Raw genomic sequence first — 19,859 nt, 5'->3', positions numbered from 1 at the left:
GAGGGGAAGAGGAGAAAGGGAAAGGAGGAGGCCTACTGCAATCGCTCAGGGAATGAAAGAAACTAGAGCTTGCGTCGGAGACGCGGTCGCCGGAGCAATTAAGACGCACTTAAAAGGCGAATATTAAGAGCGAATTTGCGAAGACGTAAATTATAGGCATACTGCTAGCACAGAAATGCCGCATCACATTGTATGATCGCTTGTAAATTTTAACTAGTTCAAGATCGACTTTTCATGTTTACAGTTCGGTTTATCACAGTACACGCAGGTTACTTTTTCTCAAGAAGGAAGTTAAGGTTTCCAGAGAAAACCAGTCTACACTTCGCGGGAGCGCTAGCACCTGCCAGTGTTAGGAGCTCCACTACGCACGACTGGTGAAACGCTCACCGAAGATTTGCGTTAAAGGCGCAGAGAAGTTCCCTTCCTCCTTTTACGACGCATACGGGATATATGACAAAAATCATGCATTATATTACTGCCAGTCGGGTTTCCGAGTAATAGCATGTAAGTACATATGGTTTCTCATAGGGCATAGGGTACATAAGGCACATGACATTGTTACAAAGCTTTTCTTTGCTGTTGAGAGTAGTTATTGGGCATGTAATTTGGTCACGTCACTTAAGAACGCGAAATAGTCGCAGTCACGTGGCTGAAGCTCGGGACCTTGCTCTTATATAGTAATGAAAGTCAAAATGACTAAACGACGTTAAATTAAAAGAGCAATGTCACGAGCTTCAATTTAACGTCGTTTAGTCATTTTGACTTCCATTACTATATGCGTCGGGAGCTTGACAGAGTGCTTGTTATCTTGCCCGAGTTCGTCCAATAGCTTCGCACTGAGCGCCGCGCTGTTCTGCTGTATGGTGCTGCTTATCGGACCCAGGCTGAAGCTGTGGAGTAGCTATTCAACCAAACTCTGGGTGGTATGCTTACTGTGATTTACTTCATTTTAATTGGGGTGCGGTTTCTTGTTTCATTACGATCGCATATAACAATACAAACGAACTGTCACAAGCTTCCTCGATACTATAGGCATCCGGCTGTGCTTCTCCGCTGCAGTCTGAGTAAATTGATCGATCTGAGTTCGGAGAATCACTTCTTAGATTTTAACTGCCTCTTTTAAGAGCGCTGGTATCCGAGGCAGTGACAGCTGGGGTGCCAAATTTCAGCAAGAAAGACTCACAAAGTACTTCCACACGCACACTTTATTTCGATCAAATTAAAAACGAAAATACAGCATGTATCGTCGCAGCAGAATGTAACCAGGCTACATGGTTGGCTTCTCATTCGTGTGTAGTGGAGAACTCATGCCCCCCTCCGAAGCTCTAAATCTCTGTGAGGTGAGGAGAACCCTCGTCCTCATCGTCCATGCTTTTGATCTGTAGGGAAGTCGAAAGGGTTCTACTGTACAAGTGAGAAACAAATCATGTTGCCTGGTTACTTTTGGCAGAAACGATGCCTGTGAGCAATATAAATAGCCCAAAATACTTTCAAGCAAAATACTTTCAAGAGGTGGGAACCTCGAGATCCTTGCCCAGCCAAGGATGGCTGCTGAGGTTACCGACCCTATTTAAAGCTTTTACCATAAGTCACTTCTAAAATTTTGTCTTATATTTTTATATTTTTCCTATTCTGCACAAACTAACTTTTTAGGCCCTTTACACCACCGTTCATTTAGACTTTTGTATAACATCCTATATAAAACAATTTTTATACCCTGAGCTTGGCGCATGATCGCGTTAGTCGCTTATGCGCCATAAAACACAACACAACACAACACAACTTTCAAGCATTCTGGATCACAGCTGTTCGTGATGAACCTGTTACTCCCGTCGCGGTCTCAAGTCACTTGGTCCTTTCCACCTGAAAACAGTTGAAACGAAGTGCGATTTAGTGAGCTCCTATTCACTTTAACGATGTCAACACCTACCTCTCCCTCGTCTTCAATGCAGCTACTTTTATGAAGATACAAATAGTTTTCGTGCATGATGAGTAGAATTTGGGAGTCAACTATCGTACGTGATGTAGCTTGACGTACTTGACGTAGTTTTAACATATCCCATGTTAAAATGTATATCGATACCAGAGGCGCACTGCATGCCTAGTCACTCGCTTCAGCTAGATCTTTCTGGCACCCGTGCTGCGAGATGTGTTGATCCGCAGTTTTTTTATTGCGTAAGCAATACTGCGCCAGGTTTCGAGCCGTCGCATAGCTCCCGGCGTTGACCCTAAACAACGTTGCTTCAGTCATCGGTCACCGATGAATCTCAACACCTGAGTGCTCAGGAACGCCGCAATGCTACCAGGCAAAGGCAACGCGCCGAAGAATCGCCAGAAGAACGCGCACACCATTGCTTACGCCATTTACCCGGTTTAACGAAAGCTAAACCACTGCCATTTTTTTTTTTTGAAATCGTTAGCGTTCAAATGTAGCCTATCTAATGAATGAGGGGAGTGTAGCCATCTTTGTTAGAAAGACAAAATTCATGTTTGAAGCAAAATAAGCACCTAAATCTCGAAGTGGCATGTCATGCAAAGGTCATGAAGGTTCGGTATATTTTACAAATGTGAAGAACGCTTCACGCAAAAAAGCACCCAGAAGGACAACTCTTATCCCGCCAGTGTCTTTTTTCCGCACACAGGGCTCATGTATAAGTGTTTGTTTTACTTCAAGAAAAACTCAGCAATCGAAGCTCATAGACCATCATGCAGTAATTACCTCGGATCCGCCGTGATAGTCGTCGTAAAGCATGGAACGTTAACGATAGAGACAAGGGTTTGGACACGAGTGCGTAAGCATAGGCCACAGGAAGTTTCTAGGGTTGTGTGTTTTCTAATTTTTTATCGGACAAAACTATAAAAGAAATGGAGCTTCAAATTTTAAGGCTAGTATTGATTATATCCCAAATTACGGAAGCGGCATGAGCGTAAACAAATGCAAGTGCATGCTGAAGCAATGTGCGCTGAGTGAATGTCACCTTTTTTTTTCATTGTGGTGGCAGCAACAGGGGGGAAAATCCACACTGCTTGGATTTCAGTTTTTCTATCCGTAAGGTAACAGCAAAATATGAACTGTATGAATACCTCAAAGCGAACTAAATTTTATTGTGGAGCTCTGCACTTCCTGTTGCCGATGCAAACTCGGTGAGCACCGAAAGCAGGGTAATGAATCGTACTTCGTCGGAACTTTGAAAGCGTATAAGAAGGTACCGATTGGAGGATTATGAAATGAAATATGAGTAAAATAGCCATAAACATTCAGTTCGCGCGCAAAACACGGAATGTTCGCTCACCCTTCAAAATTACTGATGGTCAGGTGAGGAGCGTGATGGAAACGTTGTGGGAGGAAATAGCTACTGCTGCTGAAGGGGACAGTTCGATGCAAATAGTGCAAGGAAGAGCTATGAATAATGAATTGAATCACACAGCTAGTGTAACATAACAGATCCCTCACCTGCAATAATTCCATCGGCTGGTTGCCTGCACATGCGCTGGCGATACTTTTGCCAGCTGAAGCTGACCGTCCATGTGGCCGTGAATACGGCGCTGGTGATGGCGAAGGACACGTACAGCGGGCTGTACGAGCCGACAATGTCTCGTGCGTAACCTGAAAATGGACGTGACAGCGCCACAGTCAAGAGAGGGCGGGCAATTAGAAGCCGCTGTCCGGTTGGAGATTTGAAGCATCCACCGCTGTAAGGCGCCAGTGCTTGCGTTACGTGGCACGCATAACGCCGCTGGGGCTTTAACTGTGGTTCAGCGCTGATTATCTGCACTATATCCCTCTGAGACAGGGAGTGTAAATTTTTGTCACTGATCTTTAATTTAAACGCTAAAAATATTGTCACATAGCACTTTGCGTTTGGAAATCGAGGCCTATTCGGCAGAGGAACACCGAGAAGCGGCCGGAGCGGAACTTCTTCACCAGAGCCACCAGCGTGGCACACGAGCTTCGTGCCTCGCCGAGCAGCCATTGTCGCAGACGTGACAATATGAATCTGGGCACGCACGCACGCACGCACGCACGCACGCACGCACGCACGCACGCACGCACGCACGCAGCCATCGGCTGTTTGGTTGACCATTAAATTTTCGCCCACGAGAGTTCTTGGGCATATAGCCGCCGCGATGGCTCACTAGTTATAGTGCTCGGCTGCTGACCTGAAAGAAGCGGGTTCGATCCCGGCCGCGCCGGCCGAATTTCGATGAAGGCGAAATTTTGGAGGCCCGAGTATTGAGTGATGTTAGTGCACGTTAAAGAACCCCGGGTGGTCGAAATTTCCGGAGCCCTTCACTACGGCATCCCTCATAGCCTGAGTTGCTTTGGGACGTTAAACCCCATAAAACCAAAGCAAACCTGTTCTTGGGCAAGAGCGTCGCTACTCTTTGCGGGTGTGCAATGCCTAAGAAGTTGGGGTTCAACTTCACTTGCAGGCAGCACCACGCGCTGACAAATGACATAACATATTGTCAAATACACAGCTCATGCTCTCGCGCACAGTTCTTCACATAGCGCCTTGTTTGGCATAGTTAACTATAGGTATTCCCATGAGTAAACGAGACGTCATAGACTACTCCTGCGGCGCATCGCCTTTTACCGCTATCCGTGTTTTCTGTGGCGGCCATATGTGCGCTGTTCATCCCGCCCAAAGTTTTCGCGCTACAAGTGTTCGGCCGTGCTTCCTAATTTATTTCTTTTTGGTAACCTTCCTGACGTTCTGGTTTCGTGTAAATTTAGTACTGTCGTTATGTCAGCACCTTAGTTTGAGATGGATTGTGAGGCCGCAGCAAAAAAAAGATCCCAGCAAACATAACGATTTCATCGTGAACTGCGTTCGGGCTCTGGATCAGATTTTCTTGACCGCTATATGGCAGGTTCCAAGTGGAGGTTATGATTCACTCACCAATAAGGGGCGGCCTAGCGAGGCAAACGATCCCTGCGATGAAGTTTGTCACTCCCAAACTGAGCGGCAGCGAACGTTCGTCGAAGAGCTCAGCGATCATGACGGTACAGGCGAAGATCCGGCCACCCGCCGTCAGGCCTGTGAAGAAGCAGCTGGCCAGGAGAATCCAGTAATGCTTCATGAGCGCCATGGAAGCCATGGCGGCTGCCTGGATGGCGAAGGTCCACAGCATGAAGGCGTCGCCGCTCAGAACCTGCGACAACGAGAAGCAGAACCGAAGATCCGTGGTAGGAGAGGGCTGAGCCGGGCTGGTTGGTTCATGCTGAATGGTACGACGAAACAGCGCTGACGGACGGGACGGAAGAAGAAGAGACACACATGCGCTCCGTGGAGATCCGTGGAGGCTGTCCTTCAGCAATAAGACGCGTGGCAAGAGCTGAGCTAGTTGTTAAGAAGACTTTTCGCTTTAGCTGTCATTCAGCTGTCAGCCCAGCAGCCAGTGGGCTCCGATTCCGTGAGCGCACTGAGGAGGCAGAGGTTGTTGCAAGCTGCAAGGGCGATTAGCCTTGCGGATTCTGCCGGCAATGGCTCCACCGTAGCGACACCTAAACCCTGAACAAGGTCTACAAATCAGGCACATACCTCAGACTTAATTGGCTGATCTACATTGTTATACACACAATCGTGGCGACCTCTTTGTGCAGCACCGCTAACTAGTGCATGCGTCAGAGTTGTGGCGCGCTCAGTGCGCATCTGCGCCAACTAGTGCCACTGCGCGATAGGCTGGCAGTTTAACACGCACGAAGGTAGGCTGCTTGTCCATTTTTTAGAAATAATTTTTGATATTGTCCAGTTTGTTGAAATGAGATATTAAGTTCGATCAGGCGTTTGATCAGGGGCCATAAAGCGTACGCTTCGGACACACGTTCGAACTTGGGGTGGCAAGTGCAAGTGGCCGGGTGCTCTTGCGTTTGTACTGTATCCCGCAAGGATGAAATTGGGTGAACAAGACAATTTCCAAAGCACAGTGGGACAGCGGACAACAACAACAACAACACAATGCGTGAGGAGCTGGCAGTTTAACACACCGACGCTTCCTGCCAAGGCGTGGCTTCATGCTGAGATGTTTGTACCACGGAGGGTGAACTGCCGCCTGTGCAATGCGCCAGAGACCATTGACCATTGTTTTATTCTTTGAAATGATGCTATGTTCTTCTGGGACATATTACAGCGAACACTTCAGAATGATATTGAAATCACACCCTACAGTATCCGTTTTTTGCCTGTGGACAAAGACTGTGTTCTACCATGTGGTCTGTTTGTGTTGATGGGACTATTTAGTAGCTGTAAGAGCCGTATGATGGACCGCGACGCCGAATCACCGCGGTCATCGAAGTCTTTGTTCCATGAACAGGGTGCTTTGGTGCGGGGAGTATATACTGCCCTGGAAGAGCCGCCTAGCTGGCTCCCCTATCTACATGCATGTGTTTGCCTCCCAGACTTTTGATGCCTGGAAAGTTGGGGACGTGCACGGGTATGGTGGGCTCTATTAAACAGCCGGCGCGTACAGTTAGCATCACGCTGCTGCGGCCATGAAAACCGGTTGAAGTGTTAAGGGCCAATGAAATTTGTTGCACAAAACTTTTATAGTGATCCTTAGCTGTTTACAGTCATGCAGTGGCTCGGTGCCTAGGGATGTGTTTTGTAGAGATTTTCTCCCCTATTAATTTTTGGTGCCGTTGCGATCTGGTCAGCCTTGCAGTTAGCTTCGGGACCGGCGACTAATGTTGTTTCAGCTCTGATGCCACAGCAGCTACCAACGGTAAAAGTCGCAGTAATTGCCAGTTGCTCGTAGGCACCAAAGACGGTAACTTCCAGTGGTTGACGTGCAAATAATAAATGGGCAATCTATTCGTTACAAAATGCCACGTCTATGTTTTTTTACTTCCATGGAAAATTTTGACAGTGTTCATGCGACACTTTAAGTTAGAACTCTAGCGCCTAGACCTACCTTCGAGTCCAGAATCAGCCCGGTGCCTACACGCGACACCAGGTCCCCGACCGCGCTCGCGGTGACCAGGGAAACAGCTTCGTAGCCAGCGAGACCGTTATCCGAGCCGAAGTCCACGGCTGTCAGCAGGAACGACGAGAGAACGAACACCGAGACTGCCCGCGACGCTGCCACGTGCAGGAAAGACAGGGACACCATCGAGCGGAGGTTAACCACGAGCTTTCTCCAGGTAGGCTCGCGTTTATCCAGCAGCGGTTGAGCTTCCGGCGGCTGCCGGCCTCGTGCAGAAAACCTGGGCGGCACAGGGGCTCTCATAGAGCCAAACTACCGTGGTCCCTTCCCCCTACCGGTATATTGGCCTGCCGAAGAACCACAATGCAGCTGAAGCGATTGTACTGTCATGCTCTCGTATGTCTGAACAAATAAACATGCACAGGACTGTAAACTCTCGGGAAACGCATTTCTTTGCAGGCCCGATACTGAGAAGAGAATGGCAGGAAGAAGAAAGGACAATCGTTGGCCCAAGATGGCGAAGGTCAAGAGCTAAGATTCCGGGCATATACGAAGAAGACGTTCGCTCACCTGGGAATCGTCAGTGATGCAACAAGGTCCTTGGAGTAGGAGTTAACTAGTGATGCCGTCTGGAAGCTGCTGGCACGGGGTCGTCCTACAGTAAGTGGAGGCTGGGGCGCCTCGCCGTCGCCTTCGGCACGGGAGGCGCTGTCGTCGCTCCGCGGCACCCGGTCGACGAAGACGCAACCAAAGAGCATGTTCAGCTCCAGGGCGCCCAGTATGAGAAGCGCCGTGCGGAACTGGAAGGCCTGCCTCAAGGCCTCGACGATGAGTGGAGAGATGAAGCCGGACAAGGCGGTCACCACGAAGAGGAGACCCATGGCTGTGCCCCGGTAGCGGACGAAGTGCCGCGATACCACTGTGAACGGCACCAGTTCCTCGCAGGCTACGCCCAGGCCTGTACACGATGCGGGAGAGAGAGCGTGGCGGAAAAAAGTCGATTTCCGTCACCATCTTGGCAGCTTGGCGCGGAAACCGCGGAAACTGTGGACCAATAGAAGTTGGCCTGTGTCGCCACGTTCTAATCACAGAGGTACAGTCTTTCTCAAAAGTAACCAGGCTGCATGGTTTTGCTTTTCAGTCGTATATTTAAGCCATTATGCCAGCCCTCAAGCTCCAAATCTCTGTATGGTAAGGAGGACCCCTGTCCTGACCTTCAAAGAACTTTTCGATCTTAGGGAAAGCCATAAAGGCTCTACTATACAAATGAGAAACAAACCATGCAGCCTGGTTACTTTTGACAAAGACTGTACGTTTTCAGAGTCAACGCAAAGGATCTCGGGGAAGGCGTCTCCGACCGCTACTTCCGGTTCCAATTATGCGGCACCGCTTTAACTTCAGAACTATGGGAACCCGTTCATTTGTAAAAGACGTCACGAGTTTGAATCGACTGGCTGGAAGATTTTCAGTACAATTTTCTCGCCGATAACTGCGTCCTTTGCTAACGGGAAAACGACAACATAGACAGAAACAGCCAAAGAATAATTTTTTCTTACAACAATAATTGAATGGAGTTGTCTTCACTGTCACACCAATCAAGTGGATGCCAGTTTGGCCTACGTAGGGGAAAGAGAAACTTTCAGCTTTGTACTTGGGAACAAAAGAATGCAATAAAAAAGGTCAAAAATGAAAACCATCACACATTTACCGTCGCCAGGGGCAAAACAGTGACGATAGCCGCGGGCACTGCTCTGCAGGAGTTTTTTTTTTGGGGGGACATGCAACGTCACTGTTTCCGACGCAGTTAGCTCCCAGGGACGTCATTCACCTATCGCAGTCATTCTAAAATGAGTGTCAACTTGTACACGCATGGCTCGGTGCTAGCAGCACCCGCAGATTCACTTTTGCAGATGCAGTTACTGCAAAAGCGCGCATGAATAGTGCGCACTGTTTAGCACATATACCATATTATTTTCAGCATGAGAAGCGCTAAGAAATGGTAGGAAGAAGCGGATAGCTTATATTAATAGATGCCCGCGTGTCAACACATGCAGTGGCAGAGGGTGACGCAGCTGTTCACTTAGCTCACCGAATAGGACACCGTAGAGGAAGACGGTGGGGCCGAGGCTCTGTGCCAGCGAGCAGGCCATCACGGGCACTGCGCACAGTAGGGCGCCAGCCAGCAGTAAGATTCGGTCCGAGATCCACAGTCCCAGGAGTCCGTACAGCGGACCTGGTGGAGAGTGCGTCGTATAATAGCGTTTCGCAGGAGCTGTGATGATCAATAATCGTACTGAGCAAACGGGCCGAAAGGTTTGCTCTTGTAGCGCTTCTTTTCGCACCATACCTCGGCAGGTGTGAAACTGCAGGCCTGGTTCGAATATGGCGAGAAAAATATGGTGCAAATATATGTAAAAAGCTTTCCAATCAACCTACCCAAAAGGCAGTATGGTGAGCTGCGTCAGTGCGTTGCTATATGGGAATGACTTCTGACCCGTCCTGTTATGGACTGGTTGGGATACTCGGGTTGCAATCTGCAATTTGACTGTGGTCTCAGCCCTGGCGTAGCAGGTAACTCGGGAGGCTGCCCATAGCGGCCAGCACGACTTCCTAGTGCTCGGCATCTTAAGTGCCTGACAAGGCTTAGTGCGTAGTTTTATTCTGGCAAGTTCACTTTTGTGTGGAACAAGCTTGCATCCGTCGTATGAGACTCACTTTAATATATACACCACTTATTTGAAGCACTACCTCTTCTCGAAGGTCATATCTAACTAATTGTTTTGTCTTGACTTATATACCAAGCCATTTTGTGTGATATTGTTGAACAATTAGGCAGTTTTTGCAATGCGCCTGCCATGATCCGCTGCAGCGAATCTCTTCCGCGAGGAGCTGTCTTCTCATGCGTAGGTAGTCCTTACGGGCGCACACCTGACCCTGCGCGGGTGCAGCTGGGTCTCCGCTTAAACGAATCATGGATCACGCTTTGCTAAAACTCCCTAATACGGCGATGACAGCAGTCGCCATTCGTCTGATTCCGTCTGGTCGCGTACGCTCGCTTTAGTAAATAGAGCTGTATACCAGAAGCCGTAACCCATTTCTAAATCCAGCAAACCGGACAAGCCCGGTTCCTCGTGAAAACAGCTTTCATGGTTTCCTTTAATTTGTATACAGTGAAGCCAAGTATTGCCTTTATGGCAAGCGTACGAAAAAAAAAAAAAAACTACGCATATTAAAGCCTCGGCCAGTGCTTCCATGGTGTCACGTTGTATCACTGTTGCGACAAAGTATCCGGTTAAATGCAGCTCTGTACTCCAAAATCGTGCCGTGTCAGCGGCTCTATTCGCGAGTATACCTGAGAGCTGCGACATGATGATGGCGACCGTGAGGGGCCAGGAGGCTTTCTCTCGGTTCACCTGCAGCATGTCCATGAAGCCGACGTACATGACAGACTCGGACTTGATCAGCATCATGCCGAAGAAGACGAACACGGCCGCCGAGGCAGCCACGGGCCAACAGGACCGAGTATCTGGCGACGCCATTGTCGAAACTCCTTGCTATGGCGTCCGCGTATAGAGGCAGGCACTGCTGTTCGAGCGGGAGTTTTCACCCTGCGTATGCTGCATGCAAATGCGTGAGCGTTGTCAGGTGAGGGCCGAAAGGAGTGAAGGAAGGGTGAGACGATGAGTGAATAACTACGGACTAGTTAAATACTTTTAGCTCTTCCGCGTGGATGCGACAATTCCAAGTTTACACTCAGTCACTGTACTTTTCATCCTTGTCATCGTCATATAAACAGCTGAAATTGAGTCCGATGCAGGAGGCAGGAATTTCTCAGGGTTGTCTAGCTACTTCCGTTCTGCGCTAACTACATGCGCCTGCCTGCATCCTGCGGACATAAGTAACTTACTCTGTCCGCGCGCTCGGCAACATTTACCTCATATAGATATCTATAGTCCGCATCAGTGTAATAATTATTTTTCAGAGGGCTGTTGCGGAGGCAAAAGCTTCGAATGGAAATTGCGAAGATTCAATCTTGTGACTTGTGTTGATTTGTCGTCCCTAGGTATTGGACTGCTCGGATAGAGAGCACAGTTGTTATTTTGGCGCTGATGCTCTGTTATACAAACATTCGCGCGATTGGCAGTGATTGACATCGAGAAAAATAAACAGAACAAAGTCCGCCTCATTCTGTAGTGACTATTGCTGTTTTTAGCTTATCATTGTATTTGAAACTCCTTGCCCTAATGCTGGTTGAAAGAGCTTCTGGAAAAGAAGTTCTTATCATTCTTAGCATGAAGAAATGGGACTAATGAGGATTTCTCAACAAAGCGCGAACGATAAGAAACGTTTGTTTCGGAAATTTCGCAATTGTTCTTATCGGCCGTGCTCATATGCTATAGGGGCAGTTAAGCATACAAGTACTCAATACACGGGAAGGGGGACCAGATGCAAGATACGTTGTATCCAGCAGCGTTGCACCAATCGCTTCTCATTGCCAAGTCCACCACATGCTTTCCTATCTCGAGCAATCAATAATCAGTCGTTCACAGGCGCCAATGAATTGAGAAGGTATTGCCGCTCATGATAAATGTAACAGCAGCACTGAAGTGTACATTCGAGTGGTACTCTAACATTAAGGTAAATGCTGTCCCGTCGACGCATTTCATCAAGGCTGCGACAAATGATAACGCACTCGAGTCTAGACAGCTGTGAACGCCATACCGTAGAAAGAATATTCCGCTCAATAGCCCAATTGTTTCACATTTTGGGTTGTAAATGGTGTTCGCTGACCGCACGGCTAGGCATCGGTCGATAAACTAGTGGAGAGCGTGCAGGTTTTTAATGAAACTTGAACTTTCGGTGGTTTTCTGGCTGCTCGCCGGCATAGTAAATAGGACTACAATTAATATGAAGATGAATTTACAGGGACACTGCAGGCAACTTCGTCAAATTTTGTTCTCGTTAAAAATCTATTATATGTCTCTTCCTGGCTAAGCTGTTGCAAATACACATTTATCGCTGTGAAAATGGAATTTAAAATTTTACGCGCCTCTCGGTTCAAACCAAAAAGGACTCCGTGATTACCTTTTGGAGGTAAATGGGGGTGTATCCTAGCCACAGGGATCGGCTCGCGAAAAATTGTCTTGACGTCGCCGCAGTTTGCTTGAAAAATCGGCCGGCGATGGCGACACCTGTAGTTTAGTCTTGGCTTTTCCGATCCTATAAAAACTCCGATGTCGGTGAAACGAGCCTCTTGAGTGTCCCTTTAAGGGCTATCGTGGGGGTTCTGGAGCTGGGGTTACTTGGAGTGCATCCAACAAGAAACTGACCCGTACTCACAATGCTGCCTCAAAGCGGCTCCTAAAAATAATAATAAAAAAGGAGTTAAAGGTCGATCTTGTAAGCCTACAGATGTTTATTCCCGGTATGAACGAGCTGTATGTGGACGAATCTGTGGCTCTAATTCGCAGTAGTCGTACTGCCCGCATTTGCCGACAACTGAGGTTCTCAAAATTTCATGAGTTCTTTTCGTTATATAGACTGAGGACTTTATAAGACACGATGGGCGCGATCTTCCGGCCGAGCCAGATGGCGAAAATCGCGGGTCTGCCACGAGTGATATTGTCCTCCTCATGTGCACTTTGTCCCTGGCATTAAACGAAAGCAGAATGGATGATTTTATTGGTTTGAGACTGCGCGATGGACGACTTCAATTAAGCAAAAACAGAAATAAAGCGCTGCATCACTGCGTGCCAGCACTGCAGACGGCATCTTATTTCCCAACTTGGCTCTGATGCATCATACCTTGATGATGGAGATGTGTCCGACTGCAGTCGTGTCGGGTCGGCACACGTCGCGCCTAGAAGTAGTGTCGCATCCACCGGTTCTGCAGGTCTTCGTTCACCACGGGTAGAAAATAACGAGAAAGCGCGGGCTTTTATTTTCGGCACGTCGCTCAAGTTGAGATGCCTGCAGCATCAGCCTATTCCTTCCATGCCGTCTGCGTCCCACTCGAAGAAAACATGCCTGCGAGTTTCTTACAGTGCCATTGACACGAAGTTGAATGCAAGTTCACAAACCCACGCAAGCTAGACTATGTGAGCGCAACCGCGACAAGGAAGTGACTATAGAGACGTAACGACGCCGCGACCCCGATCGGTTGCGACCCTCCACTCGGTGCAGCCTAATGCCACGGCGTCCTATATCGCCTGTGTACACAACTGCGCACCAGCCCGCTCGCACGTGCATTCACGGGTGAAGGAAATGTCGATAGCAATGTAGGACAAAAGCAATGTGTGGCACTCTGCGATAACCACCGGCACGACAATACAAGATGGGGAACGATACTAGATGAACTGTTTCTAAAGGCTCAGATATTGCACTGAAGGAAGATTTTGCGGCGGCGACACGGTCACGAGCAGATATAGTGAGCTACCTTTGTGATGTAAAGCGTTTCACCGACGGGTGAGGTAATATGTCTGTGTTGGTTCCATCAGCGATATACGCTGTCACTGTCATACGCGCTCGATATTCATTCAGCGGCGTTCAGGTGCAACGAACTGCCACGCGCTTTCGTGGGAACTGTCCCTCTATGCAAGCTGTTGAAGTGTGCATTGGGACATCACAATCTTTAGAGAAGTACCCCCCGTTTTAACGCCAACTCCGAGTTTTTTGTGAACATTTTAGTTGATAATGGCATCGCATACCTCAGAGTTCCTGGTTTTCAAAATACCGAGTAAAAGTGTTTAAAGAGACCAAAACCATGAAACCGAAACTAGGTTTAGACCAAAAGATGATGTCACGAAAGACATTCCTATGAGGTCACGGATGTTGTCACAAAACATGCCGTGTACGCGCTGATTGACCAAACTGTGGCTGTAAATGAGAGCTTGGGTCGTTATTTGTCTGAAATTACCAAAAGGCAGTTCGAAATTTTGTCCTTCACCAGAACGCATAGCTGATGTCGACAGCCTTGCGCCGAGCGACGTCACGTACGAAAGGTTGCCCGCTAAAATCTCTCGGATTGAAACCACTACATGGGAAATTTTTAAATTCGTTGGCGCAGCAACAAAACACCGCCCGCTGCAAAATTTTGCACAAAGGACCAGAAAACTGCGGAGAACGTACCGTGAAAGTTTCAATACAATCGGAGGAGGCAAAAAAGACGACGGAGTTACCCTTCAGCGGAAAACCCGGTGTCGTCCCGGCGGCGTTGTTATGACGAGAAACACACGTCACGCGTGTATGTATAAAATAAGAATAATTGAAGAGTGGACTTATAACGTTAATGAAGGGCGGCTCATGTCTTAGATGATGTAACTTTATGAACTACATGATTTTTTCGCAAAGAATTTCGAGAACATTAGTCGGGATTCGGACCTGCGATCCTTAAGCTGGGAGTAAGACACGCTGCTCCTAGGCCACACACACGCACGCTTGTACTTCGCTACAAGCGAGGTTTATATGTATGCCGTGTGGTCTTTGATGTAAAATGGTCTCTTGCGACTCTATTCTAAGTAGTGTGCGTATAGTTGTAGAGGTTTTAATTATGGAAGTAGTAATTAAGCGAGTAGCAAAGTGCAAGTTTCAACTTTTTCTATACCCCTTTGCTACTGCTGCTAAAACGTTGAGGGGGTATCCTGCAGTGACGAGCCTCTGAACCTGATAATAAAAACTATTGGCTGTCCTGTGCTCGTAAAAAGGGGCACTGTAGCGTCTTGCTTCAGTAACGCCATGAAGAAATCTTGCACCAACAGGATTGGTTGGTTTATGGGGTTTAACGTCCCAAAGCGACTAAGGCTATGAGAGACGCCGTAGTGGAGGGCTCCGGAAATTTCGACCACCTGGGGTTCTTTAACGTGCACTGACATCGCACAGTACACGGGCCTCGAATTTCTCCTCCAAAGAAATTCAGCCGCCGCGGCCGGTATCGAACCCGCGTCTTTCGGACCAGCAGCCGAGCACCATAGCCACTGAGCCACCGCGGCGGCATGCACCAACAGGACTGCTATAGGAGGTATTCACATGACGTCATCCGCAAGGGGCGCTAACGGCCGGCGCGGCATTCGCCATGTTGGTGGTCGCGCGCGCGGCCGCCGCAGCCAGCCGCAGTGTTAAATAGCCGGTCGGCAAGAAAGCGGAGGCGCCGGCGCTGTGCGAGACGTACGTACGTACAGGACAGCTGCCGCGCGTTGAATTCACAGGTATCGAGGCCCACCTTGTGCACGGCTTAAGTTTGCTGGCGGGCCAAGGAATTAAATGATATAAACCTGTGAGAGGGTGCAATTACTTGACAAGCGGGTGAGTCCAAGAGCCGTGCTGGGGGTGCCAACGTCCGCGGTGCCGGCGGCTGAAGTGCCGTTTTTGAAGAGGTGAGTAATTCGAAGGGTCTGTTCACTTAGCTGTAGCTTAACTTGTCATCTCTATCTACCGAAAGTGACGTTACTACTGAATCTAGCGGAATGGCTGCACATTGCGTTGCTGCGAAAGCGCTAGACGTCTTGTGCATACGAAGCAGCGCTACGTAGCCACAATCAAAACTGCAAAACATTCTCGCTGTGTCTGCCGTTCGTGCTGCGAGCGCATGGCAGTATTTGTTTGACCGTTCTGTCGTGTAAATAAGGCAGCTATGACGCTTTGCCTTTCTGCTAAAAGACCGTCTGAGAAGCGTCAGCAGTTCGCGGACTACAGGCGCTTGAATTATCAATTTCTGCTGTGGCAGTTTTGGAATTTCGGCAGTTAATCGTGCTGTTTATCCACGATGTGCCCTGCATGACTAGCTGAGAGTTATCAACTGATATTAAAAACTGCAAGTCGTGTACATTCTTGCGAGCACCGCAGCCGGCCAGTTTTGCTGCCGAGTTGAGGCAGCTCGATTACATCACAGCGCAGAAGAATTCTGCTACAAACTTCATGCACAATACGCGGTCCACAAAGAAAAGTGGTCGCTGACGTATTCAACAACGTACAAATATGTTACGGATCACAAACAGTTCGGCCGGGTACCTCACGGCGCACCGTGACACCACGCGAGCTGGCCTGAAACGACCGCAAACATGGCGCGCCTGCCGCGACGACGCTCGCGCCGTCTGGTAGCGCGGCCTCAGTGAATACCTCCTATTAGTTTTTATTATCAGGTTCAGAGGCTCGTCACTGCAGGATACTCCCTCAACGTTTTAGCAGCAGTAGCGGAGGGAATGTTGAAAAAGTTGAAACTTGGTACCACAGTCGACTACAGTACCAGAAGAAAAAAATGTGTCGGTCATAACCTACATTCATGTTGTCTCGCATAATTTGAAAAGCATTGGTAAGAGAGCCGGAGTAGATGTTGTGTTTTCAGCTGCTGTGAAATTGAGAAGTTTGTGCGCTCGTGTAAATGGCCCCAAAAAGGCAATTGAAGCTGAACCCGTCTGCACAAAAAAGCATGAGGTTAAATTTGTGAAGTGGGTAGAAAATCTGGGGTATTCGATCCCTTTGAGTTGTGGCGGTTCCTATGTTGGCCAAACTGGTCGTTGTTTGAACGATAGGCTGAGGGAGCACAAAAACGATGTCAAGAATGCTGCCCGCCACATCGGTGTTCACTGCCGTGATTGTTCTTGCCAGCCTTCATATGAAAAAAGCAGGATTGTTGTTAAACACAAAGATCAGCTGACTAGAGCAGTTACCGAAGCGTCTGAGATCATGAAGTTGGGTCAGAGGTGTGTAAGCACTCCTTCTGTCGCTATCTTGCAGAGAGAACATGTATTTTTGCTCACGTGTTAACCTTGTGGTATCAAAAACGTGCATGGTCGGAGGGATATCTCTCACGGTTCTTTGTGCTTTTTCTGTTTTTCAGTGCCGCTGGCGCCTTTATAAGCTTGGCTTCCTGAATAAACTTCTGTTGTTAGTCAGCGCAGTGTATTGTCCCCTGTGGTACTCTGGCCTTGTGTCGTTGCGCTGTTGCACAAGAATTCATGTCTGACCAACGTGCCCACCAGTTATTGTATAATTTCTACCATCCGGGGATGTTTAACGTGCACTGACATCGCACAGCACACGGGCGGCTTTTGCGTCTCGCTTCCATTGAAACGCTGCCTAAGCGGTCGGGTTCGAACGCAGGTACTCCGGCTATAATCACCAAGGTCAAATTTTGTCAAAGGCCCGGCCCAAATTTAGAGGTCACCATCCTGTCAGGCATACTCAGTTATGGTTGGACATCGATTTTAGTCCAAATCGGCTGTGGTCTAATTTCAGTAGTGGCCGGGCCAAAGAATAATGCTAAGCGGTTTTGCAATGTCACACCAAGCTCAAACTTAAGCACACTCCGGAAATCGACTTCTGCATCTAGTAGAGCTATCGCTCTAAAATGAGCCGGCATGGTTACTTTCGGTAAAGAATTAACGGGCGGATCATAGTACAGCTTTAAGCACTCAACGTGTGTGTATACAGTGGAGGGGACTGGTTTTTCCGGTTTACTTTTTCCCGCAAAATTAACTAACTATTAGCTCTGTTTAGCCGGCGTATTGGCTCAGTCGTTACGGCGCTTGACTGCTCACCAGAGAGACGCGGGTTCATTCCCGGCCGCGGTGGTCGCATTTCGATGAAGGCGAAATTCTAGTGGCCCGAGTACTGTGCGATGTCAGTGCACGTTAAAGAAACACAGGTGGTCGAAATTTCCGGAGCCCTTCACTGCGGCGTCCCTCATGCAGCCTGAGTCACATTCGGACGTTAAACTTCCGTAACCATAAACCATAAACCTACTAGCGCCTGTTCTGGTGTTGGACATCAAACGGTCTGTTTTTTTGTTCATTACTTTTACAGACCACCTATAAATAGCTGAACGCGGTCAGGGTCATACAACCTATAAAGCATTACAATATGTGCAATTTTGCTGGGGGTGTTACTGAAAATCCTTGGACAAACGTAACAAACGCCGTACCTGCCGGGGCCTGGCGGTTCGCTGCGACCGTTGCAGAGTGAACGTATACCTCGTTACCTGTCCGGTGATTATCTGTCGCTACCTGATGCTTGGTGGCGGTGAAAAACTTTAATACTCAAAGAGAGCTTGGGGGGTCAGAAGACCCCGCTACATGGCCGGTATCCTTAGTTCGGGACACCGCACGACGAGGCCCCGTCTCGCGCCCGCTTTACTACGGCCCTTTGGGACTCCAGTGTGGAGCAGTTGAGGAGGGCAGTCTCCCATGCCTCTCGGGTGGGGGAGAATGGGGAAGGTGAGGATTCTGAGTACATCACACCATGTGAAAGATATCGCAGATCTCTCCACAGTGCGGGCAGCGCCCATCTATGTTCGGATCGAAGTGTTTGGCGATGGAAGGACAGAGAACAGTTCCTTTCTGCAGGCGAATTCGCTCCTCCGCCTTACTCAGCCCCTTGGCAGGTGCCGAGTAGAGGGGGTGGCCGTCGCAGTAATGAATTAAGATTGCGCGGAACCGCAGAAGCGGTTTATGAGCTTCTGAGCCAGGAGAACTAGGATGAGGAGCCCGGTACGTGAGCACTCGGGCGGCCGCATCAGCGGCCTCTTTGCCTCGTGGACCCTGGTGGCCAGGAGCCCAGATTACGTTTGTGCGAGTTGGATCGGCGGGAGCCCTTAGAATTTGGGAGGCAAGAAGTGATATTTCCCCTGCAGGATAGTATTCACATGCCTGGCGAGAGTCTGTGAATACCGTTCACGATTTTGGATCGGCGGCAGCGAGAGCTATTGCAACTTCCTTCGGTCGCGTTGAATTTGGGGAACGAAAAGATAGCCCGTCGACATTAATTCCCCGGTGGACTACGGCAGCCGTGTGGAAACCCGTGGGCAGCGGCCCTGTGATGTCCACGTAGTAGACGTCCTGTTTATATCCATAATTCCTCTCAAGCGTGCGAACCCGCGCTTATCGTCTGCCTTAATTGAAGTCGTGTCCATGTTACGCGGGAGCGGAGCGACCCAGAGCATATGGCGCCACAGCACCGGGATGTTCTCCGTCCCTTCTGGTATGTATGTGTGTTGGATGTGTAAGCAGTTTAGCAGGCGGCGCCCAGGAGCCGTCTGCGAGAGCCGCGTGTATTGGTTCACGAGGTAGGCCTCCCGCAGCTCCTGATAGGAGTTTGCCACCACCAATGCCTTCAGTTTAGCGTTGGAGGTAGCCACGGGAGGTCCAGGAGGTCCAGTGCTCGCTTTGTTGCGTTCCTGATGATGGCGTCAGTGCGCTCGTCTTCTTGTTTGGTGGTGCGTAGGTACGGCACGGCGTAGAGGATCCGGCTTGTCACGAAGGCATGGGCGAGCCGTAGCGCGTCCCTGCCCCGCAGACCACCCCGCTTGTTGGAAACGCGGTGGATCATGCGCCCTACCTGTTCGCCTTTGCGCTTGAGTTTCGCTATAGTAGAGTCTGGCCCAAGCCTGTTATTGATCTACAGACCCAGAATCCGGAGCTCTGCCACTTCTCTGATGGGACCTCCCGACAGATATATGTGTAGAGACGTGTTATCCTTGTGATTTGCCCTAACATGTAGCAGCTCTGATTTGACGGGAACCCATTGGTGACCACAGTCGGCAGCATATGCATCGACTATAGAGGCGGCGTGCTGACGGCGGTCCTCCATCTTCCCAAGGCTCCCCTCGGTGGACAATATTGTAATATCGTCTGCCTAGAGCACGTGTTTTATGCCCTCCACCTGAGCCAGTTGGCCGGGCAGGTGCATCATGGCGATCTTGAAAAGGACTGGTGATAACACCGCCCTCTGAGGTGTACCCCGTGCACCCAAAGCGTACGGGCCGTATTCCTCGTCCTCGATCCGGAGCAGTGCCTGACGCGCAGAGAGAAAGTCTCTCACATAGGTGAAGACCTTCGCCCCACAGTTAGTGGTGTACAAGTTAGACAGTATGGTGACATGTTTAACATTGTCAAACGGCCCCTTAAGATCGAGGGCGAGAATGGCCATGTCGTTTTGTT

General features: G+C 49.2%; 2 protein-coding genes across 2 annotated transcripts in view; both read right to left on the bottom strand.

Moving 5' to 3' along the window:
* Positions 1 to 1,187: 1,187 nt before the first annotated feature.
* LOC149341838 (monocarboxylate transporter 12-like) lies at positions 1,188 to 10,520 on the bottom strand. Its single transcript, XM_089544077.1, has 7 exons — positions 10,280 to 10,520; positions 9,017 to 9,160; positions 7,498 to 7,885; positions 6,916 to 7,207; positions 4,905 to 5,157; positions 3,455 to 3,607; positions 1,188 to 1,863 (listed from the first exon to the last, which is right to left on the bottom strand). The coding sequence occupies exons 1-7, from the start codon at positions 10,464 to 10,466 to the stop codon at positions 1,841 to 1,843; spliced, it is 1,440 nt and encodes a 479-aa protein (XP_089400203.1). The 5' UTR covers positions 10,467 to 10,520; the 3' UTR covers positions 1,188 to 1,840.
* Positions 10,438 to 19,859, bottom strand: part of LOC149341837 (monocarboxylate transporter 13-like) — a 32,623-nt gene continuing 23,201 nt past the window's right edge. Inside the window, exon 6 of the mRNA XM_089544076.1 lies at positions 10,438 to 10,544. Coding sequence (XP_089400202.1) covers positions 10,531 to 10,544 — 14 coding nt within the window. The 3' untranslated portion in view covers positions 10,438 to 10,530. The remainder of the gene's footprint in view (positions 10,545 to 19,859) is intronic.

This window comes from Amblyomma mixtum, chromosome 5, assembly GCF_055824585.1.
Source record: "Amblyomma mixtum isolate Tamu chromosome 5, ASM5582458v1, whole genome shotgun sequence".
In the NCBI taxonomy this organism is placed as follows: domain Eukaryota; kingdom Metazoa; phylum Arthropoda; class Arachnida; order Ixodida; family Ixodidae; genus Amblyomma; species Amblyomma mixtum.
The sequence above is the reverse complement of the archived record's forward strand: the minus strand, read 5'-3'. Positions and strand labels throughout refer to the sequence as shown.

Coding starts and splice junctions, on each gene's coding strand:
- LOC149341838 (XM_089544077.1), bottom strand. CDS start 10,466: ATGGCGTCGCCAGATACTCGGTCCTGTTGGCCCGTGGCTGCCTCGGCG. Junction 7,886..9,016: donor CCTCTACGGTGTCCTATTCG/GTGAGCTAAGTG, acceptor CATCGTGTACAG/GCCTGGGCGTAGCCTGCGAG. Junction 5,158..6,915: donor GGCTGATTCTGGACTCGAAG/GTAGGTCTAGGC, acceptor TCGTTGTCGCAG/GTTCTGAGCGGCGACGCCTT.